Source organism: Nerophis ophidion, linkage group LG08, assembly GCF_033978795.1.
Source record: "Nerophis ophidion isolate RoL-2023_Sa linkage group LG08, RoL_Noph_v1.0, whole genome shotgun sequence".
Classification (NCBI taxonomy): Eukaryota; Metazoa; Chordata; class Actinopteri; order Syngnathiformes; family Syngnathidae; genus Nerophis; species Nerophis ophidion.
In genome coordinates, this window is record NC_084618.1 from 8,477,566 (window position 1) to 8,501,314 (window position 23,749).

General features: G+C 39.6%; 2 protein-coding genes across 4 annotated transcripts in view; one reads left to right on the plus strand and one right to left on the minus strand.

Moving 5' to 3' along the window:
* Positions 1 to 7,170, minus strand: part of nbr1a (NBR1 autophagy cargo receptor a) — a 29,428-nt gene extending 22,258 nt beyond the window's left edge. The window contains exons 1-7 of one of the 2 annotated variants that reach the window (XM_061907608.1): positions 6,953 to 7,170; positions 6,662 to 6,724; positions 6,571 to 6,589; positions 6,444 to 6,466; positions 4,037 to 4,219; positions 3,830 to 3,907; positions 718 to 974 (exon numbers count right to left, since the gene is read on the minus strand). In XM_061907608.1, coding sequence (XP_061763592.1) covers positions 718 to 974; positions 3,830 to 3,907; positions 4,037 to 4,219; positions 6,444 to 6,466; positions 6,571 to 6,589; positions 6,662 to 6,724; positions 6,953 to 7,054 — 725 coding nt within the window. In that variant the 5' untranslated portion in view covers positions 7,055 to 7,170. The remainder of the gene's footprint in view (positions 1 to 717; positions 975 to 3,829; positions 3,908 to 4,036; positions 4,220 to 6,443; positions 6,467 to 6,570; positions 6,590 to 6,661; positions 6,725 to 6,952) is intronic. The other variant, XM_061907609.1, reaches the window with a different exon arrangement.
* psme3 (proteasome activator subunit 3) lies at positions 6,420 to 23,727 on the plus strand. Of its 2 annotated transcripts, none has more exons than XM_061907614.1 (10): positions 6,420 to 6,557; positions 9,235 to 9,267; positions 9,358 to 9,420; positions 13,985 to 14,089; positions 14,184 to 14,232; positions 14,293 to 14,411; positions 14,488 to 14,624; positions 22,999 to 23,053; positions 23,121 to 23,207; positions 23,279 to 23,727. In XM_061907614.1, exons 1-10 carry the CDS (start codon positions 6,519 to 6,521, stop codon positions 23,357 to 23,359), a joined length of 768 nt encoding a protein of 255 aa, XP_061763598.1. In that variant the 5' UTR covers positions 6,420 to 6,518; the 3' UTR covers positions 23,360 to 23,727. The 2 variants fall into 2 exon arrangements, with proteins under 2 accessions (XP_061763598.1, XP_061763597.1); XM_061907613.1 differs by lacking the exon at positions 6,420 to 6,557 and adding an exon at positions 7,152 to 7,303.
* The last annotated feature ends 22 nt before the right edge of the window (positions 23,728 to 23,749 follow it).

Genomic DNA, 23,749 nt, shown 5'->3' on the forward strand with positions numbered 1-23,749 from the left:
AAGCTTATAAATGTGTGTATCAAAATGTCAATGTGGTGGCCAGTTGTCTTAAAAAAATACATTAAAAAATAAAACACCATAAATATGTTTCATTAAAAAGGGAAATTAATATAAACAAATATAGTTTGATAATTAAATAATGACTTATTCAACATTTAAGTATTAAATTAATTAAAAAACTGATTATTTTGAATTATTAAAAATGTTTTAAATAGAATGACTGGATAAAATAATCTTGCAGGAGGTAGTTTAAATTGATATTCTAATGTACATTTTATAAATATGTCTATCATAATATCAACATTTGTATTAATAAAGTGAAAAAAAGATGATCAAATTAATACAATATTGAAATAAAAGCTAATATTATTTCAAACTAATTGATGCTGTATTATCAAATCATTGAATTAAATACAATTACTAAATAAAATAAAACCATGAAAGTAGTTTGAATAATATTTCAAAAGTAAACTTATATAATATGTGCACTACAATATCAATGTGCTAAGAACCTAATGTATTTCTTAAATGATAAAAAAAATAATGTGTTGTTAAAATGAAATTAGTCAGTATGTGTGTGTTAAAAAAGGAATAAATAATGACTTATTGAACATTTAACTACTTAATTCAAATCATATTTTAAAGTGAATTTTTAATCCTGCATTCAGCGGGACTGCTCTCGTTCTTCCAACTATTGTTTACCTGTCCCATCCTTACCTGCACTTGTAGGCTCCTTCAGAGGTCAGTTTGTTGCAGCTGCTGCAGTTTGGGGTGTAACCCAGGGACCCGCTGGAGGTGGAGGGGCCCGGCTTGGGGCCCATGGTGGCGGCAGGGGGCCCGGGCCTGGGGCCTATGGGAGCACAGCTGGGCCCACTGGGCTCGGGGGCCGCTGCGGGAGACTTGTGTGTGCAACACTGGCCGGAGAAGTCACTGCACATCCTCTCCACCACCTCCTTCACCACCTCGTCTTTGAACTGGGGGGGGGGGAGAGGGAGAGCGTCACACATTCATCTACTATACCCAAAACCAACACAACTTTGGGCCTATTGTTCTTTTCATCTTTGGTCCACAGTTTCCAAAAAACAATTTGAAATGTGGACTCGTCAGACCACAGAACACTTGTCTGTCCATCTTAGATGATCTAGGGCCCAGCCAAGCGTTTCTGGGTGTTGTTGATAAATGTTTTTTGGCTTTGCATAGTAGAGTTTTAACTTGCACTTACAGATGTCGCGACCAACTGTAGTTACTGACAGTGGTTTTCTGAAGAATTCCTGAGCCCATGTGGTGATATCCTTTACACACTGATGTGGCTCTTTGATGTTGAGGGATGGAAGGTGCGTAATATCATGGCTTATGTGCAGTGATTTCTCCACATTCTCTCAACCTTTTGATGATATTACGGAGCGTAGATGGTGAAATCCCTAAATTCCTTGTTGAGAAATGTTGTTCTTCAACAATTTGCTCAGGCATTTGTTGACAAAGTGGTGACCCTCGTTTGTGAACGAGTGAGCATTTCATGGAAGCTGCTTTTATAGCCAATCACGGCACCCACCTGTTCCCAATTAGCCTGCTCACCTGTGGCATGTTCCAAATAAGTCTTGGATGAGCATTTCTCAACTTTCTCACTCTTTTTTCCCCACTTGTGCCAGCTTTTTTGAAACATGTTGCAGTCATCAAATTCCAAATTAGCTAAAATTTACAAAAAATAACAAAGTTTGTCAGTGTGAAGATGAAATATCTTGTCTTTGCAGTCTATTCAATTGAATATAAGTTGAAAAGGATTTGTTGTATTCTCTTATTATTTAGCATTTACACAAGCTGAAAACTTCACTGCTTTTGGGCTTTTGTACTTGTGGCGGCACAATTTACACACTTCCCCTTGCAGGTGAGATATGTGCTGCCGTCTCAGCCAATCATGTTCCACGACACATCCACCAAGTTGTTTGTTTTAAATGAGAGTTGGAGGTTTGAGCAATAGGCCTCTGTTGCTGCAGAGCAGCAGACTGACCGAGCAGTACAAAGTTAGCATGGATATTTGTTTCCACACATGCATTTTTTTGTTACATGTCCATTTTGTTCATTCAAATCTCATTTGGTAAATGTTTAAAATGATTACAATGCTACTTTTTGTTAACCTGTCAATGGGTTCCTCCATTGTATGTTAGCATTAAGATAGCAGCATATAAGTCCATTTTGTTCAGTTAAAATCTCATCTGCTAGCCAGTCAATGAGATCCTCCATTGTGTGGTAGCATTAAGCTAGCGGCATAAGCCAATTTTGTGCCACTGAAATTTGTAAACGTTTGCACGAGTTTAAAATGACCAAGATGCTAATTTCTGATTGTATGTTAGCATTAAGCTAGTGGCATAGGGGCCAAGTGTGTTCTGTTTCAAGTCTCCATTGTTAAACCTTGGTAAAAGTTCAAAATGGGTGCGAGGCTACTTTTTGTTAGCCTGTCAATGGGATCCTTCTTTGTATGTTAGCATTAAGCTAGTGGTATAGGGGCCAAGTTTGTTCAGTTTCAAGTCTTGATTGTTAGACATTGGTAAAAGTTGAACACAGTTGCGAGGCTACTTTTTGTTAGCCTGTCAAAGGGATCCTCGGTTGTAAGTTATGAGCATATTTTGTTCTGTTAAAATCTCAGTTGTTAAATGTTTTGTAAAAGTTTGATTTTTGTTAGCCTGTCAATAGGAGCCTTCATCATATGTTAGCATTAAGCGAGCGGCTAAGGGGACAATTTTGTTTTGTTCAAGTCTAAACTTTGCACAAGTTTAAAATGATCACAGTTAGTCTGTCATATTGTAGCGTCCAGAAGTGCACCCAAAGTCTGACACTCTTTTTTAAACTTTTACTAACAGCTCAACTTATCTTGTTCCTTCCACATGCACGTCCATCCTCATTCTCATTTCCGCAACAACTACGCTTCCTCCTTCTTCGCCAATCACCTTACAGGCGTGCTATGTTCACCACAATAGGAATTCTGAATATCACTCACTCAAGAACACAAAATCAATATCAGCAAGTCGTTAAAACGTGTTAGCATTTAGCCAGTGACATAAGAGCTCATTTTGTTCCGTTACAGAGTCACATTTGGTGAACCTTTGTACAACTTTAAAACATTTGCCATGTTAACTAACTTTAGCCTGTCAATGGCATTGTATGTTAGCACTGGGCTAATTTGTGTTAGCCTGTCAATGGGTTCCTCCATTGTATGTTAGCATCAAGTTAGTGGCATATCAGCCAATTTTGTTCCGTTACAATCTCATTTGGTGAACGTTTGTACAACTTTAAAATGATTGCGATGCTAATTTATGTTAGCCCGTTAACGATGTGTTCTACTGTATGTGGGCATTGGGCTAAATTGTGTTAGCCTTTCAATGGGACCCTCCATCGTATGTGAACATTAGGCCAGTGGCATAAAGGCGCATGAACGTTTTTACAACTTTAAAACGATGGCGATGCTAACTTATGTTTGCCTTTCAATGGGTCGTCCATTGTGTGTTAGAATTGAGTCAAGTTTTGTTAGCCTGTCAATGGATTCCTCCATCGAATGTTAGCATGAAGTTAGTGGCAGACTGGAGTCTGTGCCCCAGCTGCTGGGCGGCCTACGACAGAGTGCGCTCTCTCTGCTGCTTTGTTCAGTCTGTGGCCGGTCTGCAAACAGTCTATGCATGGGACTATTTAGTATTTACTGCTCAGTTAATTGTTGTAGAAATGGCGCCTCTGATCAGCTCTGATCTCCTTTAACGTCTTTTATGTCCTTTGTGTTCTTTAATGTTGTTCTCATGTGTTTTTAGGCCCCGCCCCCCCCACTGAATCCAAGTCTTACTTTCTCCATGTAGGATCGAAACCACATGGGAGGCGGCTCGTCTTCTGCTTTGGTGCCCTTGCAGTCTTTAGCAACCACCTGGGAACACAACACAAACACCTCATGTTTCTGACAAATCCAGTTGTGGGGTGTGGGAACATTCCAGAAAGACTGCCAATTGACACATGACTCATACATTCGAGTGGGGGAGGGGAGGTATATCCTTACAGCTTCTCGTTCCGGCGTGACCTGCGTGCCCTTGTCCACCGTCTTCACCCGGGACGGATAAGGCGGCGCGGGTCGCAGGTCCCCCTTCAGCTCCTTGACCTCGGTCTTGAGCGGGCCCCCGCAGGCTTGTCCCTTCATCTTGTACACGTTCATGTTGAGGTGGTTGCCTTGCTTCTCCGCGCTCTGCTCAAAAGGCACAAACAAGCGTGTGTCACCGTGACCAAACAAAGACTTGCTGGGCGGGGAAGAACTAGTTGGTTGTCACGCAGGTTGCTTGTCACGCTCTTTATACGTCGCCAGCAGAGGGCGCTGTCTCTTAAACTGGCTTTTGGAAATGTGCGCACTTTGGATCATAGCTCGCCTACATAGCTTTCTCAAGAGTGTTAAATTGTCAAATCTGCCAGGCCAAACTTTTTCCACTGAGACCCGCACGCTAAAAACACCCAACAAAAAAAACAAAACACATGGTGGCCATTTTTTTAAATTTTCAAAATAAAAGATAGTTTTTTAACCTTTACGGCTCCCCTCATAAAAAGGTCAAAAATATGTCATATAAGCAAATGTTCAATGCTCGAATCAACTTCACAACTATCTGTCGATGTAAAGTTTTATATATATTTTTTTTGTTTTCTGCCCTTTCTGTTGAAAGAAAACAGTGTTTTTAATGCCTAAACAAAAAGTAAAAACATTTTCCCCCAAAAAATATTCATTGTGGAAGATCAGTTGGGAAGTAATTGGAGCCTTAAATAGGCCAACTATTCATAACATAGATTTTAATTCATTATCATTATTTGAACAATGACAGTTTGAAAAGACAAAGAAAAACTCACAAAAATCATGTGTTAAACATAAGTCATACATTATTATGGTTTATTTTTATTTTTAAGATCTGTCCATCTTTTTTATCATTGGTTTTAATGGTTTTGTTTGTTCTAGGCCCTTTTTGTCAAAATTAAACTTTTCTTAAATATGAAATATTTTCCCTAAAAAATACATCAAAGTGAAATGTTTGATGTGAAGTCATTGTAACCTTGACTACATCAATAAATCATGACACGGATTTTTATATAAATATTTTTTTTGAACAATGACAGCTTTGTGTTGTTCCTGTCAAAATTGCAATTTTAAATTTCGCACGGAAGTGTCATGCTAAAACGTTGCGGTATGATGACGTCACGCATTGTAGAGGACATTTTGGTCTAGCACCGTTCACAGCTATAAGTCGTCTCTTTTCATCGCATAACTCCACAGTATTAAGGACATCTGTGTTGCTGAATCTTTTGCAGTTTGTTCAATTAATAATGGAGAAGTCAAAGAAGAAAGATGTAGGTGGGAAGCGGTGTATTGCGGCCGCCTTTAGCAACACAAACACAGCCAGTGTTTCCTTGTTTACATTGCCGAAGGTGAAGCTGTACTATGGAACAGAGCGGTCAAGCGAACATGGTTCTCTACCACATGTCAACCGGCATGTTTCGGTGAGAAAATTGTGGTAATAAGTCGGCTCTTACCGTAGACATGAGCGGAGCTTGCGTCGTTCCTTGTGCACCTGTCAAAAAGGCAGCTGCGGACTCTCTAGCCTCCTCCGACCGGCCGCCCTCGAACGTGGGATCCTCCCACCGTGGAGGAGGGGAAAAAAAAGCTCAGCCCGGCCCGACCTGCTGCCTTCGCTTCGCCTAGTCGAGAAACGTAGCTTCCCTCAGAGACACTGGTGGTCACCACGCCCGTGGCCACATCCCTCCGACTTTCAGGTACGATTATATAATCTCACTAAAGCACTAGCAACACAATAAGCAGATAAGGGATTTTCCAGAATTATCCTATTAAATGTCTGATAACATCTGAAATGCTCTCACTGCCCTTCCTTTTTTTCTTCTTCTTCTAATCCTTCACTCTCACTATCCTCATCCACGAATCTTTCATCCTCGCTCAAATTAATGGGAAAATCGTCGCTTTTTTCGGTCCGAATCGCTCTCGCTGCTGGTGGCCATGATTGTGAACAATGTGCGGATGTGAGGAGCTCCACAACCCGTGACGTCACACGCACATCGTCTGCTACTTCCGGTACAAGCAAGGCTTTTTTATTAGCAACCAAAAGTTGCAAAAAGTTGATGTTCTCTACTACATCCTTTCAGCAAAAATATGGCAACATTGCGAAATGATGAAGTATGAGACATAGAATGGAGCTGCTATCCCCGTTTAAATAAGAACATCTCATTTTAATTGAAAAGAACGAGTATTGAAATCCTGTTTTTCCATGATGAACAATGCAGCCCTTTGTTCTTTACAAGAGTGACTATTCTGGTTATTTTTAGCCATGACATCATTCTTTAAAAATTGCCTTTGATTTTTTTTTGGGGGGGAGGTGGAAAAAACCAGAGAAATGAATAATAGAGACGTTCATCCGTACCTTGATGGCTTCTTCGTACTCATCTGAAATCAAAGTCAACATTTTGGGGGTGAAGACAAGTGGTGTTTGATTAGAATGGATGACTATGCCGCGCATCCCTCGATATACGAACAGGTACTGATCTCACCTTGACTGTTGATGCAAATCTGCAAGAAAGAGGGTTAAGGTTAGGTTGGATTCCGGTTTGTATTATCTTGACTTGCAGTGTTATTACTTACCTCTTCGTTCTCCTCGTCAAAGTACTTGACTTGAAAGTGGTTGATCCCGAACGAGGCTTTAATCTGAATTTCAAAGCAAACACAACCATTCAATGTGTCAATTGGACACGTTGGTGTTTAAATGCGCGTTTGAGGAACTAGGAAATATAATAGCAAAATCATTAAATGTGTCAATAAGGCAAGTTTGTGTTTAAATGCGCGTCCGTGTGAGCAAGAATGAGGTTGGAGGCTACAGGCCGCGAGCAGGCCTGCTCTGGCCGCAACTGCGCCAACACGCTCGGCTCGGCTCACCCAGGCTTCCACGGAGCTCCACTCCAGCTTGTCCAGGTCGCTCGCCAGGAACCTCTTGACGTTGCCACGGAAGTTGACTTTAACGGTGACGGGCAGGCCCATGTTTGATGAAGGTGTCCCCGGACTGTCCGCTCTTGTTTACATCGTCAGCTGCGTCACGCCACAATATGCTGACGTATCCCCGCGCACGCGCGGTACGACCCGCCCGGCGTCGCTTGTTGACGTCGTCATCAGGCGGCGCACAAGTGTGGGGACAGCAACACGTTTCCCGCTCCGCTCGTCCGCTTCTCTGCCATCTGCCAGCATAAGATGTCGTCCCTGCTCAAAGTGGATAATGAAATTAAAACCAAGGTACGCTGCGGGCTTCCCAAATCCTCCTTGACGCCGCGGTGTGTTTGCTAGCCCGTTAGCTTGGCTTTTACAGCGCCAGGCCGTGCTAGCGGCGGCTAGCCGGCTTCTTTCCCGCCTGCGACATCAGAGCTCTTTCCCCGGGGGCAGATGTCGCCAAGACGGCGGATAACTACTTTGTTGATGAACAACGCCTCACTTTCTGCTGTCGGAAGAAGATTTTGCGTGACTATTGCACACTGAGGCAGGCCGCTGAGCGCCCGCAGTGTGGTGTTGTGAGCTAGGGCATATATGAACTACACTACCCAGCATGCAGCAGTAGTGACGCGCATGCGCGATACGTAGCCGTGTCGGCAGCGAGGATGAGTTTTTTCTTATAAGGGAAACGCAGCATGGAGCGCTGCTGCTTCCTGGCGCTGACGAGACGCGGGGCCGCCATCTTGGAGTGGTGATCTGCTCCATTCAGTGCAATTCATTTGGCAGGAGCAATGAACTGTCAGCGCATTTCATTCATCTTACCTCACTCAATACCACTCCTTTTCATCCCCTTTTTGTCATACGTGTAGCTATGACTAAGGACACATGTTTAGCGTGCTTGAGAATAGAATAGAATAGAAAGTACTTCATTGATCCCTGGGGGAAATTCAAAAAACATTTATTATTTATAGTTTTCTTTACAGTAATGGAATATTCTTATATGCTACAAGTGATCAGACGTCCCAGATAAAAACTGGGAATATGATCCCAGAGAATGAGGAAAAAAACGTTCAGCTATTTTTAAGTTGAAGAAACAAAATGATTAGGTTATATATACATGCATATATTCTACATGAACAATGTCTAAATACATTAGATACCTATCTGGGCTTCACGGTGGAAGAGGGGTTAGTGCGTCTGCCTCACAATGCGAAGGTCCTGCAGTCCTGGGTTCAATCCCAGGCTCGTGATCTTTCTGTGTGGAGTTTGCATGTTCTCCCCGTGAATGTGTGGGTTCCCTTCCTCCCACCTCCAAAGACATGCACCTGGGGATAGGTTGATTGGCAACACTAAATTGACCCTAGTGTGTGAATGTGAGTGTGAATGTTGTCCGTCTATCTGTGTTGGCCCTGCGATGAGATGGCGACTTGTCCAGGATGTACACCGCCTTCCGCCTGATTGTAGTTGAGCTAGGCGCCAGCGCCCCCCGCGACCACAAAAGGGAATAAGCGGTAGAAAATGAATGGATGGATGGATCTATATATCTTATAGTCTGTATCTCGGTTGCTGCAGCAGCAGAGATATTATTCTGTGTTGCCTTTTCCTGTTTATCACATATTTTGTCCCGCACATTTCACAAATAATAAGTGATAGATAAATGATAAATGGGTTGTACTTGCATAGCGCTTTTCTACCATCAAGGTACTCAAAGCGCTTTGACACTACTTCCACATTTACCCATTCACACACACATTCACACACTGATGGAGGGAGCTGCCATGCAAGGAGCTAAGCAGCACCCATCAGGAGCAAGGGTGAAGTGTTTTGTTCAGGACACAACGGACGTGACGAGGTTGGTACTAGGTGGGGATTGAAGCAGGGACCCTCGGGTTGCGCACGGTCACTTTCTCACTGCGCCACGCCGTCCCTACAAAGGTGGGCTACATTTAATTGGGTTGTAAAGCTAGACTAAATTTGTGGTACAATACAATCAGCAAGATAGGCTGGAGCTAGACCGTGGAGTATTTTATACCTAAGTAGTAAAACCTTAAAGTCACATCTTTAGTGCACAGGAAGCCAGTGCAGGTGAGCCAGTATAGTCCTAATATGATCAAACTATCTAGTTCTTGTCAAAAGTTTAGCAGCCGTTCTTAACTAATCTGTTTTCATATGTACAATTCTAAATGAAACACCTAAAGCAGTCTTGAAAATAACATGTGCTCTGCATGTGTGTTCAGGTTGATGCATTTAGAGAGCGTATCACTGCAGAGGTGAGTATTTGTGCTACTGCCACCACTACCATATCTTTCTATTTTCTTTTTATTTCCTTGTCATTTTCCTAAGTTGTCAATCTCTTTCAGGCCGAGGACCTAGTTGCTAATTTTTTCCCAAAGAAGTTACTGGAACTCGACCTCTTCCTTAAGGTTAGTGTTTATTGCACTTATGATGCCTTCCATTTGCACTGGGAAGAAATGAACAAATTAAAAAGATGGTTTAACAAAAACCGACTATCCTTGAATCTCAGTAAAACTAAAATAATGCTATTTACTAGGGCTGTGAATCTTTGGGTGTCCCACGATTCGATTCACTATCAATTCTTGGGGTCACGATTCGATAATATATCGAGTTATTTCGATTCGATTCAAAAACTATATTTTTCCGATTCAGAACGATTCTGTATTCATTCAATACATAGATTTCAGCAGGATCTACCAGTCTGCTGACATGCTAGCAGAGTAGTAGATTTAAAATAAATTAAAAAAAAGCTTTTATAATTGTTAAGGACAATGTTTTATCAACTGATTGCAATAATGTAAAATTGTGTTAACTATTAAGGAAGCAAAAATATGACTTATTTTATCTTTGTGAAAACATTGGACCCAGTGTGTTGTCCAGCTTATGAGATGCCATGCAAGTGTAAGCCACTGTGACACTATTGTTCTTTTTATTATTTTTATAAATGTCTAATGATAATGTCAATGAGGGATTTTTAATCACTGCTATGCTGAAATTATAATTAATATTGATACTGTTGTTGATGATATTCATTTTTGTTTCATTACTTTTGGTTTGTTCTGTGTGGTGTTTGTGTCTCCTCTCAATTGCTCTGTTTATTGCAGTTCTGAGTGTTGCTGGGTCAGGTTTGCTTTTGGAATTGGATTGCATTGTTATGGTATTGCTGTGTAGTGATTTGTTGGATTGATTTAAAAAAAAACAAAAAACGATTTTTAAAAAATGAGAATCGATTCTGAATCGCTCAACAAACGATTTGATTCGTATTCGAATCGATTTTTTCCCACAGCCCTACTATTTACTAACAGTTGGAAAGAGCATCATTCACGAATACAAATAGACGGAGTAGATATTGAAAGGGTAAATTGTATTAATTGATGATGAAATTAACTGGAAATCTCATAGAACATAAGGGGGCAAGAAACATTTCAATAATGAATAAAGCAAAAATACTTCCTGAGCCAAAAATGACTTCATCTTGTCTACTGCTCGCTAGTGTTACATATCTGACTCATTGTGCAGAAATATGGGGAAACAACTACAAACATGCGCTTCATTTGTTAACCGTGTTACAAAAAAGATCAATTAGACTGATACATACTGTTGGATATAGAGAACATACAAACACTTTATTTATTGAGTCAAAAATATTGAAGATGATGATTTGGTCAAATTGCAAACAGCTAAAATGATGCACAAAGCAAACTATAACCCGCTACCAAAGAATGTTGAACAATTCTTCTCAATTAAAGAGGAGAAATATAACCTTAGAGGAAATTGTAATTTAAAACATTTGTATGCTCGTACAACACTTAGAACATTAAGTATATCAATATGTGGAATTAAATGATGGAATGGATGAAGTGAAACATTGTACTGATATGATCCACTTTAAGAGCTTGTTCCAATGAATAGTGCTTCCACAGTATCATGTTAGACCCGCTCGACATCCATTGCTTTCGGTCCCCTAGAGGGGGGGTTGCCCACATCTGAAGTCAATCAATCAATCAATCAATGTTTACTTATATAGCCCTAAATCACTAGTGTCTCAAAGGGCTGCACAAACCACCACGACATCCTCGGTAGGCCCACATAAGGGCAAGGAAAACTCACACCCAGTGGGACATTGGTGACAATAATGACCCAGTGGGACGTCAGTGACAATGATGACTATGAGAACCTTAGAGAGGAGGAAAGCAATGGATGTCGAGCGGATCTAACATGATACTGTGAAAGTTCAATCCACAATGGATACAACACAGTCACGAGAGTCCAGTCCAAAGAGGATCCAAGACACAGCAGCGAGAATCCCGTTCACAGCGGAGCCAGCAGGAAACCATCCCAAGCGTAGGCGGACCAGCAGCGCAGAGATGTCCCCAGCCGATACACAGCCGAGCAGTAAATGGCCACCGGACCCCCTCCACACGGGAGAGTGGGACATAGAAGAAAAAGAAAAGAAACGGCAGATCAACCGGTCTAAAAAGGGAGTCTATTTAAAGGCTAGAGTATACAAATGAGTTTTAAGGTGAGACTTAAATGCTTCTACTGAGGTGGCATCGCGAACTGTTACCGGGAGGGTATTCCAGAGTACTGGAGCCCGAACGGAAAACGCTCTATAGCCCGCAGACTTTTTTTGGGCTTTGGGAATCACTAATAAGCCGGAGTCCTTTGAACGCAGATTTCTTGCCGGGACATATGGTACAATACAATCGGCAAGATAAGATGGAGCTATACCGTGTAGTATTTTATACGTAAGTAGTAAAACCTTAAAGTCACATCTTAAGTGCACAGGAAGCCAGTGCAGGTGAGCCAGTACAGGCGTAATGTGATCAAACTTTCTTGTTCTTGTCAAAAGTCTAGCAGCCGCATTTTGTACCAACTGTAATCTTTTAATGCTAGACATGGGGAGACCCGAAAATAATACGTTACAGTAGTCCTCTCCAGGGTTTCTTATTTTATTGTCACTGGCGTCCCACTGGATGTGAATTCTCCCTGCCCACTGGGTGTGAGTTTTCCTTGCCCTTTTGTGGGTTCTTCCGAGGATGTCGTAGTCGTAGTGATTTGTGCAGTCCTTTGAGACATTTGTGATTTGGGGCTATATAAATAAACATTGATTGATTGATTGAAGATTTACGAGAAACACCTTCAACCTTATTGAAAACAAGATATTCTTCATCTCAGTATGTTTATCATGACTGCTTAATGATCTATTCCAAGAACTGCTGTGTTAATCATTCATGGATGTCATTGTGCTACAAAAAGAAGTCAGTAAATGAACTTATGTATTTGTAAACGCTCTGAAGTGGGATTAAATAAGCTGTGCTTCTTCCTATTCCTTTTCGGAGAAGATGTAAAGTGAAATGATATGAAATTGTGTGATGTATTATACTGTAAGTGTGTTCATGTTCCAACAAAACTTAAGAAAGAAAGAAGTCAGATATTTCAACTGCAACACTGTATTTGGTAGTCTGAAAATTGGATCATTCTCACCACACCCGATTTTGTTTCAAAGATGGCTGTTCTGGATGTAAACATTGAGGTCCGCCTCTATAATATCTGTTCTTAGCACTTCCGAATTGTTTTTCTAGCCCTAAATCAGCCATAGTCAATGTATTGTTGTACGTTTATAAATGTTAATGAGCATGTACAGTATTGGTGTAACTGCTGTACATCGCTAGCAGTATCGTCTCTTTCCTCTTCATCCACCATGTTTGAAGGTTGCAGAAAGAGTGCATGTTTTCCCATAAGCTGTTTAAAATCCGACATGGCAAGTGAAAAGTTGGCTGTCGTATTTGTGGCCCTCTTGATTTCGTCATGGCAACTGGAACGCTCACAACTCGGAGGCCACGTCATTCCCAGCTCACACTTCCAATTTCCCATGTAACTGAAACGCAGCATTACGCAGGGTTCCTCTCGGATGCTGAACGGCGCCAAAATAATAATTAAGATAATTTTTTAATCAATATGAAATAACGTATAATAACCATGAATATTCATTATGTCAGGTACAACAGTTTTGGGTTGTGAACCTGGCGCCATCATGTCATTTGTAATGACTAATCAAATGGCCATATCACCTTTTTAAAGACAAATATTTGTGTTTTTGTTTTTTAACAGTATCAACGAGTCAGCTTTTTCTCATTACACAACGCCTTTATCTCTATTTTTACTTTTTCATGGAGAGAGAGACGTATTTTTTAAATCATTTACTTTCACATGTACTACTAGCAGGACAATTTGAGCAGAAATATGTCGTGGAGAAATGAACTCTACACCATTAAACATGGACAAAATGATTTGTCACATGAATGTTTATTGAAGTAACAAATTGTGAAATGAAGAAAACACAATTACTGTAAAAAAAAACATGGTGTTTACTTTTTTGATATCAATATGAAACACAAAGCAGTTTGGCTAATGAAGATGAAGTCCAATAAAAACGCTTCTTTCTCCAACACCACCATGTGGTTCAGTGCAACAGTTAGCCCAGTGGTCGGGAACATTCTTGGCTGAGAGAGCCATGAAAGACAAATATTTGAAAATGTAAAAAATAAATTTGTGATATGGCTGAAATGTTGACCCGAATAAGGAATACAAATACGAAGACTTGTCTTTAAATATAGGTTTGAGTATGTTTCATTACTAATAACCTGATGACATCACACTACTACCATACTGAAATGATATCAATAATATTCTTTGTTTTATATACTTGAGCGCTCTGTTTAAAAAAAAAAAAAAAAAGAAAGTCAAATAGTTGATTAGTTTAAAAAAAAAAAAAAAAGAAAGTCAAATAGTTGATTATTTTTGTATTCGGTAAAAGTCATCTAATAAAGAAATATGAGCAGCAATAGAAAAATAAAATTATATTTAATAAGTGTTAAGAATCTTGGAAACTGATAGATATCAAGTCAAGGACTGAAATTCTTCTACTATGAGCACCCTAAGTTAGTGTCATCATTTGTTGTCTTTTAGGATCCCATCATCAACATAGTGGAGATGAAGGACATCCATTCAGAGATCAACCTGACGGTGCCTGACCCCATCCTGCTGTCAAACCTCCATGACGGGATTGACGGAGTGAGGCTGCCTTTTTTTAATATGACATCATCATCATCATCATCATCACCATGGAGCTTGTTATGACTTGACTCCTCTGGCCTGTGCTTCTCAGCAAAACTCCAAAAAGAGGAAGCTGGAGGACGAAGATGCTGTGGACAAGGGTGAGTTGTAGCCTCAGACGAAGATGACGTAGAAGGATTTACCCTCTTCTTCCCACCAAGTGACTGGCACCAAGGTGTTTGTCATGCCGGGAGGGATGATGAAGAGCAACAGCAACCTGGCTGTTCTAATAGAAAAGGTCAAACCGGAGATCCGGACGCTCTTAGAGAAATGTAACACAGTGAGTGTCCTTGCCGTCGCCGTGGAAGGAAAAGCTGTTAGTGGGTCTTCAGCGTGCTTCTCTTGTCCCCGTGCAGGTGAAAATGTGGGTGCAGCTGCTGATTCCCAGGATAGAGGACGGCAACAACTTTGGTGTGTCCATCCAGGAGGAGACTGTTGCTGAACTCCGAACAGTGGAAGGGGAGGCGTCTTGTTACCTGGACCAGATAACCAGGTTTGTAGATGATATGTAGTCTTTACCGGCAGGTTTTATCCACTATGCACACCCTTTCCAAAAAATGAGAATATCATGGAAAAGTGTATTTATTTCCATAATTCCATTCAAAATGTTAAACTTCCATATATTATAGATTCAGGGCCTACAACTGAAACAATTTCAATTATTTAGTTGTCTATTTGTACACAAATTGCTCATAAAACCCACGAAAACAGGATTTAAAAACTGAGAATACAGTGAAGAAATCACCGTTTACTTCTCTACCAGATTGATGAATCTTCTCTGTTTGATAGCTCTTCTGCTGGTGTGCCACATGTAGCCTTTCCTCTAGACTTTCCATTGATATGCTGGGACACAGCACTCTCTCAACCTGCTTAGTCAGGAACTTACATCCTATGGAGGGTCTACTGGACATGTGTCAAGTCTTCATCCTGACTGACACAATTCTGCCAAAGTCAAGCAGTTGAATGAGAAGCTGTGCAGGGGCTTTGAGTTTAGTAGAGGAGTGTGTTGTGTGTGACACTCACTTCCAAACATTCATGTCCTGTCAATTGTGGGCTGATTTTTTTCACACTTTTCTCATTTTTGGAAATCCTCTTTTTGTGGGTTTTGTGAGCTGGAGGCCCAAATTATGTACAAATAAACAAATACTTGAAATCATTAGTCATGGGCCCTGAATCTATCATCTTTGGAAGTTTAACATTTTGAATGGAATTATGGAAATAAACACACTTTTCCATGATAAAATTTTTTGGATTGGGTCTGTAGAAGTCGTCACCAACCTTTTTGAGCCCAAGATCCCTGGTCTCAGCCATATATATATATATATATATATATATATATATATATATATATATGTATGTAGGTGTGGGAAAAAAAATCACAAGACTACTTCATCTCTACAGAACTGTTTCATGAGGGGTTCCCTCAATCATCAGGAAATTTTAATGGAAGCATTCACATACAATGGTTTATATAGGGCACAGAGTGGGTGGGTACAAGCAGGCGTAGGGTGTGGTGATTGGCTCATGTGTTACCTAGGAGGTGTTTCCGTCTGTGGCGGCATGTTGAAATGATTTCACTGCGCTTGTTGAGGGATGATAGATCTGGATGATATATAATAAACAGTTTCTCTTTCAAGCATAGGTTGCATCTTTTATTACCACTGTTGTAAGGTGTGCTGGATGCAAGAATTTGCCATGTTATTGAATATTCAACATTATTGTCTTTGAGGTTCCAAATGTGTTTGCTGAGTTCTGTAGAATTCTGCAAAGTCTGGTTTCTAAAGGAGGCGTTGTGATTATTCCATCTTGTTTTGAACGCTCCTTCGGTTAATCCTACGTACGTGTCGGATGTGTTAATGTCCTTGCGTATTACCTTTGCTTGGTAAACGACTGATGTCTGTAAGCACCTTCCGTTGAGAGGGCAATCAGGTTTCTTGCGACAGTTACATTCATTATTGGTTTCAGAGTCGTTTAGTCTGGGGGTAGGCAGTCCTTTTGCAATTGCTTTGTTATATATATATATATACATACACATACACATATAAATATATATATATATATATGTGTGTATATATATATACACACATATATATTATATATATATTATATATATATATAATATATGCACCTCATGCATTGTAGCGGGTGTAGTGGGGGTGTGGCCGTTGAAGGGGTTAAAACGCTTCCTTTTTTGTGGATCTGTTGGTCTTTCTCGGTGCACTATAGTAAAGTATAATGTCCTCATTAAACAGATTCTAAGTAGGGATGTGCATTATGGCCTAAAAATCCTTTTGTGATATACATTGCAATAACGACCTGTAACACGATATATCATTGGCATTACAAATGATAATAGAACCAACGTTTGCATTTTCAAAGTAAGCTGCTCTATTACCGTATTTTTCGGATTATAAATCGCTCCGGGGTATACGTCGTACTGGCCGAAAATGCATAATAAAGAAGGAAAAAAACATATCTAAGTCGCATTTTTAGGGGAAATTTATTAGATAAAATCCAACAGCAAGAATAGACATTTGAAAGGCAATTTAAAAGAAATAAAGAATAGTGAACAACATGCTGAATAAGTGTAGGTTATATGAGGCATAAATAAGCAACTGCTATGTTAACCTAACATATTATGGTAAGAGTCATTCAAATAACTATAACATATAGAACATGCTATACCTTTACCAAACTATCTCTCACTCCTAATCCATAAATCCCATGAAATCTTCTTCCTGGATGTGGCTTCTAAACAACTCTGCCGCTTCCTCTTGTCCTTTTCTGCTGCATATTTCACTACGTCCAGCTTGTAATCTGCAATACATGATTTCCTTTTGACTGCCATTTTTGTTCAGCCCTTCTCACTAATCTAAGTTACCGCCAACCATGAAATGATGCATTTTAATATTTACGGCAGTAGCATATAGCAGTTAGCATTCCATGACCCACAATGCACTTCTGCCATGACCCTCCCCCCGCCGAATTCTTATTTGTTGACGTGTGACGATTGCTGACATTTTCTTCCTCTCTTCCGCAAATGAGATAAATAATATTATTTGATATTTTACAGTAATATGTTAATAATTTCACACGTTAGTCGCTCCAGAGTATATGTCGCACACCCGGCCAAACTATGAAAAAAACTGGGACTTATAGTCTGAAAAATACGGTATTCTCTTTGTAGACTCCTAGTATTCTTTTTGGAACTTTCTAGTAACCTGGTTAATCTCTGCTGTACTTAGGGATGGACACTGTTGACGTTTGAATTGATAGGCTGCCAATTCCCAGCACCTAGCTTGGAACAACACTGGTACTCAACGGTACCAGTTCTTGGTATTTTTGCATGCGTAAATAAATGTAAGTTGTTTGATAATCACATTTTTTTTAATGTGATATTTCAAAATGAGCTGATTTTGATATTGGTGCTGTCCAGTTATGTCCTGTTTTATTATGACTTGAGTCTCTTTTGCCATGTAGTTGCATTTCCAAGACACTAGATGGCAGTACTATCTGTGGTATGTTGTTTAACCAGGAAGTAGCTTTTCCCAGGATGTTGATGTTATGACTGACCCTACAGAAAAACCCTCATTTAGATTTTTCTCTCTAAAATTGCAATTGCAATTCGATTTGTGGGTTTTATATTTTATACCTATAAATGCATAACCGGTATAGCTTGGTTGGTAGAGTGGCCGTGCCAGCAACTTGAAGGTTCCAGGTTTGATCCCCGCTTCCGCCATCCTAGTCACTGCTGTTGTGTCCTTGAGCAAGACACTTTACCCACCTTCTCCCAGTGCCACCCACACTGCTTTAAATGGAACTTAGATATTGGCTTTCACTATGTAAAAGCGCTTTAAGCCACTCGAGAAAAGTGCTATATAAATATAACTATCTTCATAAAACTGCGAAAATAGGAAGTGCAGGAAGAAGACGTTACTTTTTGAGTGCCAACATCTCAAGGTGCCACACTTAGGAACAAAATGCAATAATTATCTTTCAAAAATATTTGGCTTTATGCAGACTCAGAACTTTTGTAAAAGCGCTTTTAGCCACTAGAGAAAAGTGCTAAATAAATATAACTATCTTCATAAAACTGCGAAAATAGGAAGTGAAGGAATAAGACGTTACTTTTTGAGTGCCAACATCTCAAGGTGCCACACTTAGGAACAAAATGTAATAATTATCTTTCAAAAATATTTGGCTTCATGCAGACTCAGAACTTTTGTAAAAGCGCTTTTAGCCACTAGAGAAAAGTGCTATATAAATATAACTATCTTCATAAAACTGCGAAAATAGGAAGTGCAGGAAGAAGACGTTACTTTTTGACTGCCAACATCTCAAGGTGCCACACTTAGGAACAAAATGCAATAATTATCTTTCAAAAATATTTGGCTTTATGCAGACTCAGAACTTTTGTAAAAGCGCTTTTAGCCACTAGAGAAAAGTGCTATATAAATATAACTATCTTCATAAAACTGCGAAAATAGGAAGTGCAGGAAGAAGACGTTACTTTTTGAGTGCCAACATCTCAAGGTGCCACACTTAGGAACAAAATGCAATAATTATCTTTCAAAAATATTTGGCTTTATGCAGACTCAGAACTTTTGCAAAAGCGCTTTTAGCCACTAGAGAAAAGTGCTATATAAATATAACTATCTTCATAAAACTGCGAAAATAGGAAGTGCAGGAAGAAGACGTTACTTTTTGACTGCCAACATCTCAAGGTGCCACACTTAGGAACAAAATGTAATAATTATCTTTCAAAAATATTTGGCTTTATGGAGTCAAACAACAAAAAGTAGCCACCAAACAACAACAAAATAGCCATCAAACAACAAAAAGTAGCCACCAAACAAAAAATTGCCACCAAACAACAGACATTTCCACAAAACATCAAAAAGTAGCCACCAAACAACAACAAAATAGCCTTCAAACAACAAAAAGTAGCCACCAAACAAAAAATTGCCACCAAACAACAGACATTTCCACAAAACCTCAAAAAATAGCCACCAAACAACAAAAAGTAGCCACCAGACAACAACAAAATTGCCACCAAACAACGACAAAATTTCCACCAAACAACAAAATAGCCGTGAAACAACAAAAAGTAGCCTGCGATGAGGTGGCGACTTGTCCAGAGTGTACCCCGCCTTCCGCCCGATTGTAGCTGAGATAGGCGCCAGCGCCCCCCCGCGACCCCGAAAGGGAATAAGCGGTAGAAAATGGATGGATGGATGGATGGAGACTCAGAACTTTTGTCTACATGTGCTCTTAAACTGAAGAAATAATTAATAACTATACAGAGATAATATAATACAAGTAACCATTTAAAAGGATATGCACTTATTTCTCAATACTGCAGAATTGTTCAGCATTGTACTGTAATTAGAAGGTAAAAACTTTGTTAAACTGAATACATAAACAAATACTAATTTCTGTAAGCAAAAATGTAACTTAAATATCGAGCATTTTAAAGTCTATTTTGTCCCCACTTGAAAAAGATGAGGTTGGAGTGTTTATTGTTGTTGTTGTTGTTGTTTTGATTAGGGCATTCATGCCGGTTTTGGTTTTGGAATCATATTTGTTTCATCCTAATTGTTGTCCCTTTGTGGTACTGGTCACTTGCCCAGCTCTCTGGCCGTGCTTGCTTCCTGTGTGAGTGACACAGAACCTGCACTCTAAACAATGTCACTTCAATGTCACTAACTGCAACAATCTTATCTGCCATCAACGCCGTCATCCATGTCGCATCGAACCCTGCTCGCAACTCGAGAGGCGCTCTTTTTTTCTTTCTTCTTGAACCAGCCTGGTGTGAGTGGCCTCTGTACTGGTCAAGCACATTTCCCCCCCTTCACAATAATAGCGTGGTGCGCCATATCCGCTTCGACGAAATAACCAACAAAATAAAGGTTTCATAAAAAGCACAGTACTTGAAGCACGTATTGATCCATCGACAATATTATTATGTGTTGACCTAGAATACTGCTCAAAATATATATTGCATTAAACTAATGAGGATTTTTGCATTTAATGAACAAACTTTGGATTTGACACAAAAAGCACACAATCTGAGGGTACAATTTGTGTAAATAGTAAAAAAAAAAAAACGGAATTTAAAAAAAATCAAAACGCAAAAACTAAATTTGATTGTTTTTTATTTTGTCTTTGTTATCTTCATTTATTATTATTATAATTTAACATGTGGTTTATTTGTAACTAAATTAAACTTGTTGTTTTCCAACTACCGTATTTTCCGCACTATAAGGCGCACCTTCAATGAATGGCCTATCTTAAAAACTTTGTTCATATATAAGGCACATAGAATAGATGCTACAGTAGAGGCTGGGGTTACATTATGCATCCTTTAGATGGCGCTGCGCTGAAGGGAATGTCAACTAAACAGTCAGATAGGTCAGTCAAACTTTATTAATAGATTACAAACCAGTGTTCACTCCCAAAATGAAGAAACAGCTGTTTTATTATTTTCCCCGACTCAATAAACAGGTAAAAAAAGAGTCTGATACTGTTACAGTAAATCAAAGGTTAGTGCAACACTGGAAATAGTGCAAAGCAATAATATATCAATGTTGCTGAAAGGATCATGTCACACAACACAACACACAAAATAAACATGTAAAGCTCACTTTATTAACTTATTCCTCATCCACCAATCCCTCTAATTCTTCTTCTTCAGTGTTGGAATCAAACAGTTGGGCGAATACGGCATCCAACATGCCTGGCTCCGTCTCGTCCAAGTCCTCATTAAAGTAGTCTGTGTCGCTGCTGTTAATGTTCAATTCTCTGGCTGCTGCTCTATTCCCGTCTTCTACTGTGTGATTGATCATCGTCACTTTAAACTCTGCATGTGTCTCTTAATAGCAGACATTTTGGGATCTTTACAGAAACGGCACACCTCCCGCAGTCATATATCCCAGCATGCACCGCACACTTCTTCTTCTATGGGAGAAAATGAAGTTGACGGCTGCTTATCGTAGAAGAAGAAGTGCACTTCTTCTACGGGGGAAAATGAAGTCGGTGGCTGCTTACCGTAGTTGTGAGACCTGTTGTGGCTCAATATTGGTCCATATATAAGGCGCACCGGATTATAAGGCGCATTGTCAGCTTTTGAGAAAATCTGAGGTTTTTAGGTGCGCCTTATAGTGCGGAAAATATGGTATATTTAAAGAAGATTTTGCTGGTACAATAAATAGTCATGTTTTCAAATAATCATGGCATTTATCGTGATCACAATGGTGGTTGTTATTTTTGCAATAATGGCCCAGCCCTACGTCTCATGCGACAAATTAAGTTTGAGGTTAGGTGAGTGGATACCTGGGAGTGTTGAGGGATTGTTTATAAAAGTAGGGAGTTAGGTGCTTCTGTCTAGTATGGCTTCTTGGTTAGCTTCACATTTTTGACACATGTTTATTCCTTTCTTACATGTCAGTGTGAACTGGCTTCAGATCTTGTCTCGGTTGAACAACAGCCAAATAATCCACTGCTGTAATGTGCTGTGAAGTACAATTTAGTACCGCTCCTTAAGCGCTGACACTTGAATTAGTTGTGTCACATAATACTATCAACATAAAGCTGAACACAAGCCTAATCATCAGTTCTCTTTAAATGTCAACATGGGATTATTAGGAGTTTTTAAAAGTTCCAATGACTGAGTTGTTACAGAATAATAATGTGCTTTGGGGGCTTCTTGTCCTCAAAGACTGTCTTGTAGGATGACATGATGATCTCTTCGTTGGAAATGTTTCATTCTAGTAGTTGTTGTTGTGACTGTACCCCAATAATTGTACACACCATTGATGTGTGTGTATAATATTGCAACATAAAAAAGAAACAGGAAATTTAAGATCTGAATATATAAAAATGAAATAATAATTTTATATGATATAAATAATGAAACAAACAATGAATAAAATAAAATCAAAAGCAAAATTGAAAAAAAAGAATGAAAATGTAAAATGAATGCATGTGAAAATGATAATAATGAAACAAAGTATAAACATAAAATTTAAAATCTAAATATATAAAAATAACAAATAATTATATAATATAAATAATCAAACACGTGAATAAAAATAAATAAAAGATCAAATTAAAATGTAATATATAAATTATATATGTAAAAATATTATTCATAACAAAACAAAAAAAATAGTTCAACAAAATGAAAATATAGATATATAAAAAATATATAAATTACATACTGCGATGAGGTGGCGACTTGTCCAGGGTGTACCCCGCCTTCCGCCCGATTGTAGCTGAGATAGGCGCCAGCGCCCCCCGCGACCCCAAAAGGGAATAAGCGGTAGAAAATGGATGGATAAATTACATATAATTATATAATATCAATAGTGAAACAAAAACATGAATAGATAAAATAAAGAAAATTAAATATGTTAAGAGGAGCCAGATGAGGTGGTTCAGGCATCTGGTCAGGATGCCACCCGAACGCCTCCCTAGGGAGGTGTTTAGGGCACACACGACCAGTAGGAGGCCACGGGGAAGACCCAGGACACGTTGGGAAGACTATGTCTCCCGGCTGGGAACGCCTGGGGATCCCCCGGGAAGAGCTGGACCAAGTGGCTGGGGAGAGGGAAGTCTGAGTTTCCCTGCTTAGGCTGCTGCCCCCGTGACCCGACCTGGGATAAGCGGAAGAAGATGGATGGATATTAAATATGTCTAAAATGTAAAAATATTAAAAAAAATTAATTTGATACATTTTTCTCCTGCTCTTTTCCCCCACAGGTCATAAAAATGATCAATAATGATCAACATCAACCCAAATATATGATGATAGAGTTTTCAGTGCGACTCCAGATGATTGCAATGTGTTAATGTGTGTGTGCTTGCAGATATTACATCACTCGGGCAAAGCTGGTTTCTAAAATTGGAAAATACCCGCATGTGGTGAGCAAACACGTCCATGTTGAAAGACGGCGGCCAGCATGCTGACGTCTGCCTTGTGCGCCCTCAGGAGGACTATCGGCGCACGGTGACGGAGATCGACGAGAAGGAATACATCAGCCTGAAGATCATCGTGTCAGAGCTCAGAAATCAATACGTAGGTTTGCTTTTTTTTTTCCATCGGGCGCCGCTCGCCACTCCACTGACTTGTCCCTCCGCCACCTGCAGGTGGCGCTACACGACATGATCCTGAAGAACATCGAGAAGATAAAGAGGCCTCGCAGCAGTAACGCCGAAGCCTTGTACTGATCGCCAACGCCATGCCAATCTCCTGTGGCCCCGCCCCCTTATTCAGTACAATCAACCAAACACGGACACCACTCTTATTTTTGTTTTAATTGTAAAATGATTTTTTTTCTCCTTTTAAACCTTTCTTTGGGAGGAAACTTGAGGAAGTTCACAGCAACAGTCTTTTTTTTATTATTTTAATTAAAGTTATGTACGCACATGTTGGTGGAATTGTTTCATTTGTAGCTCTTATGAAAACTTCTATTTAGTTGAGTATCTAAAGGCTGCACATCAAATGTTTTATGTCGTATCGTCTGCTTGTAGGTCCAAATAAATTACCTGCGCATCACAAAATATTGATTCTATTGAATAAACATTTTTGTAAGAAACCTGGCCTTTTTTTGGTGTTTA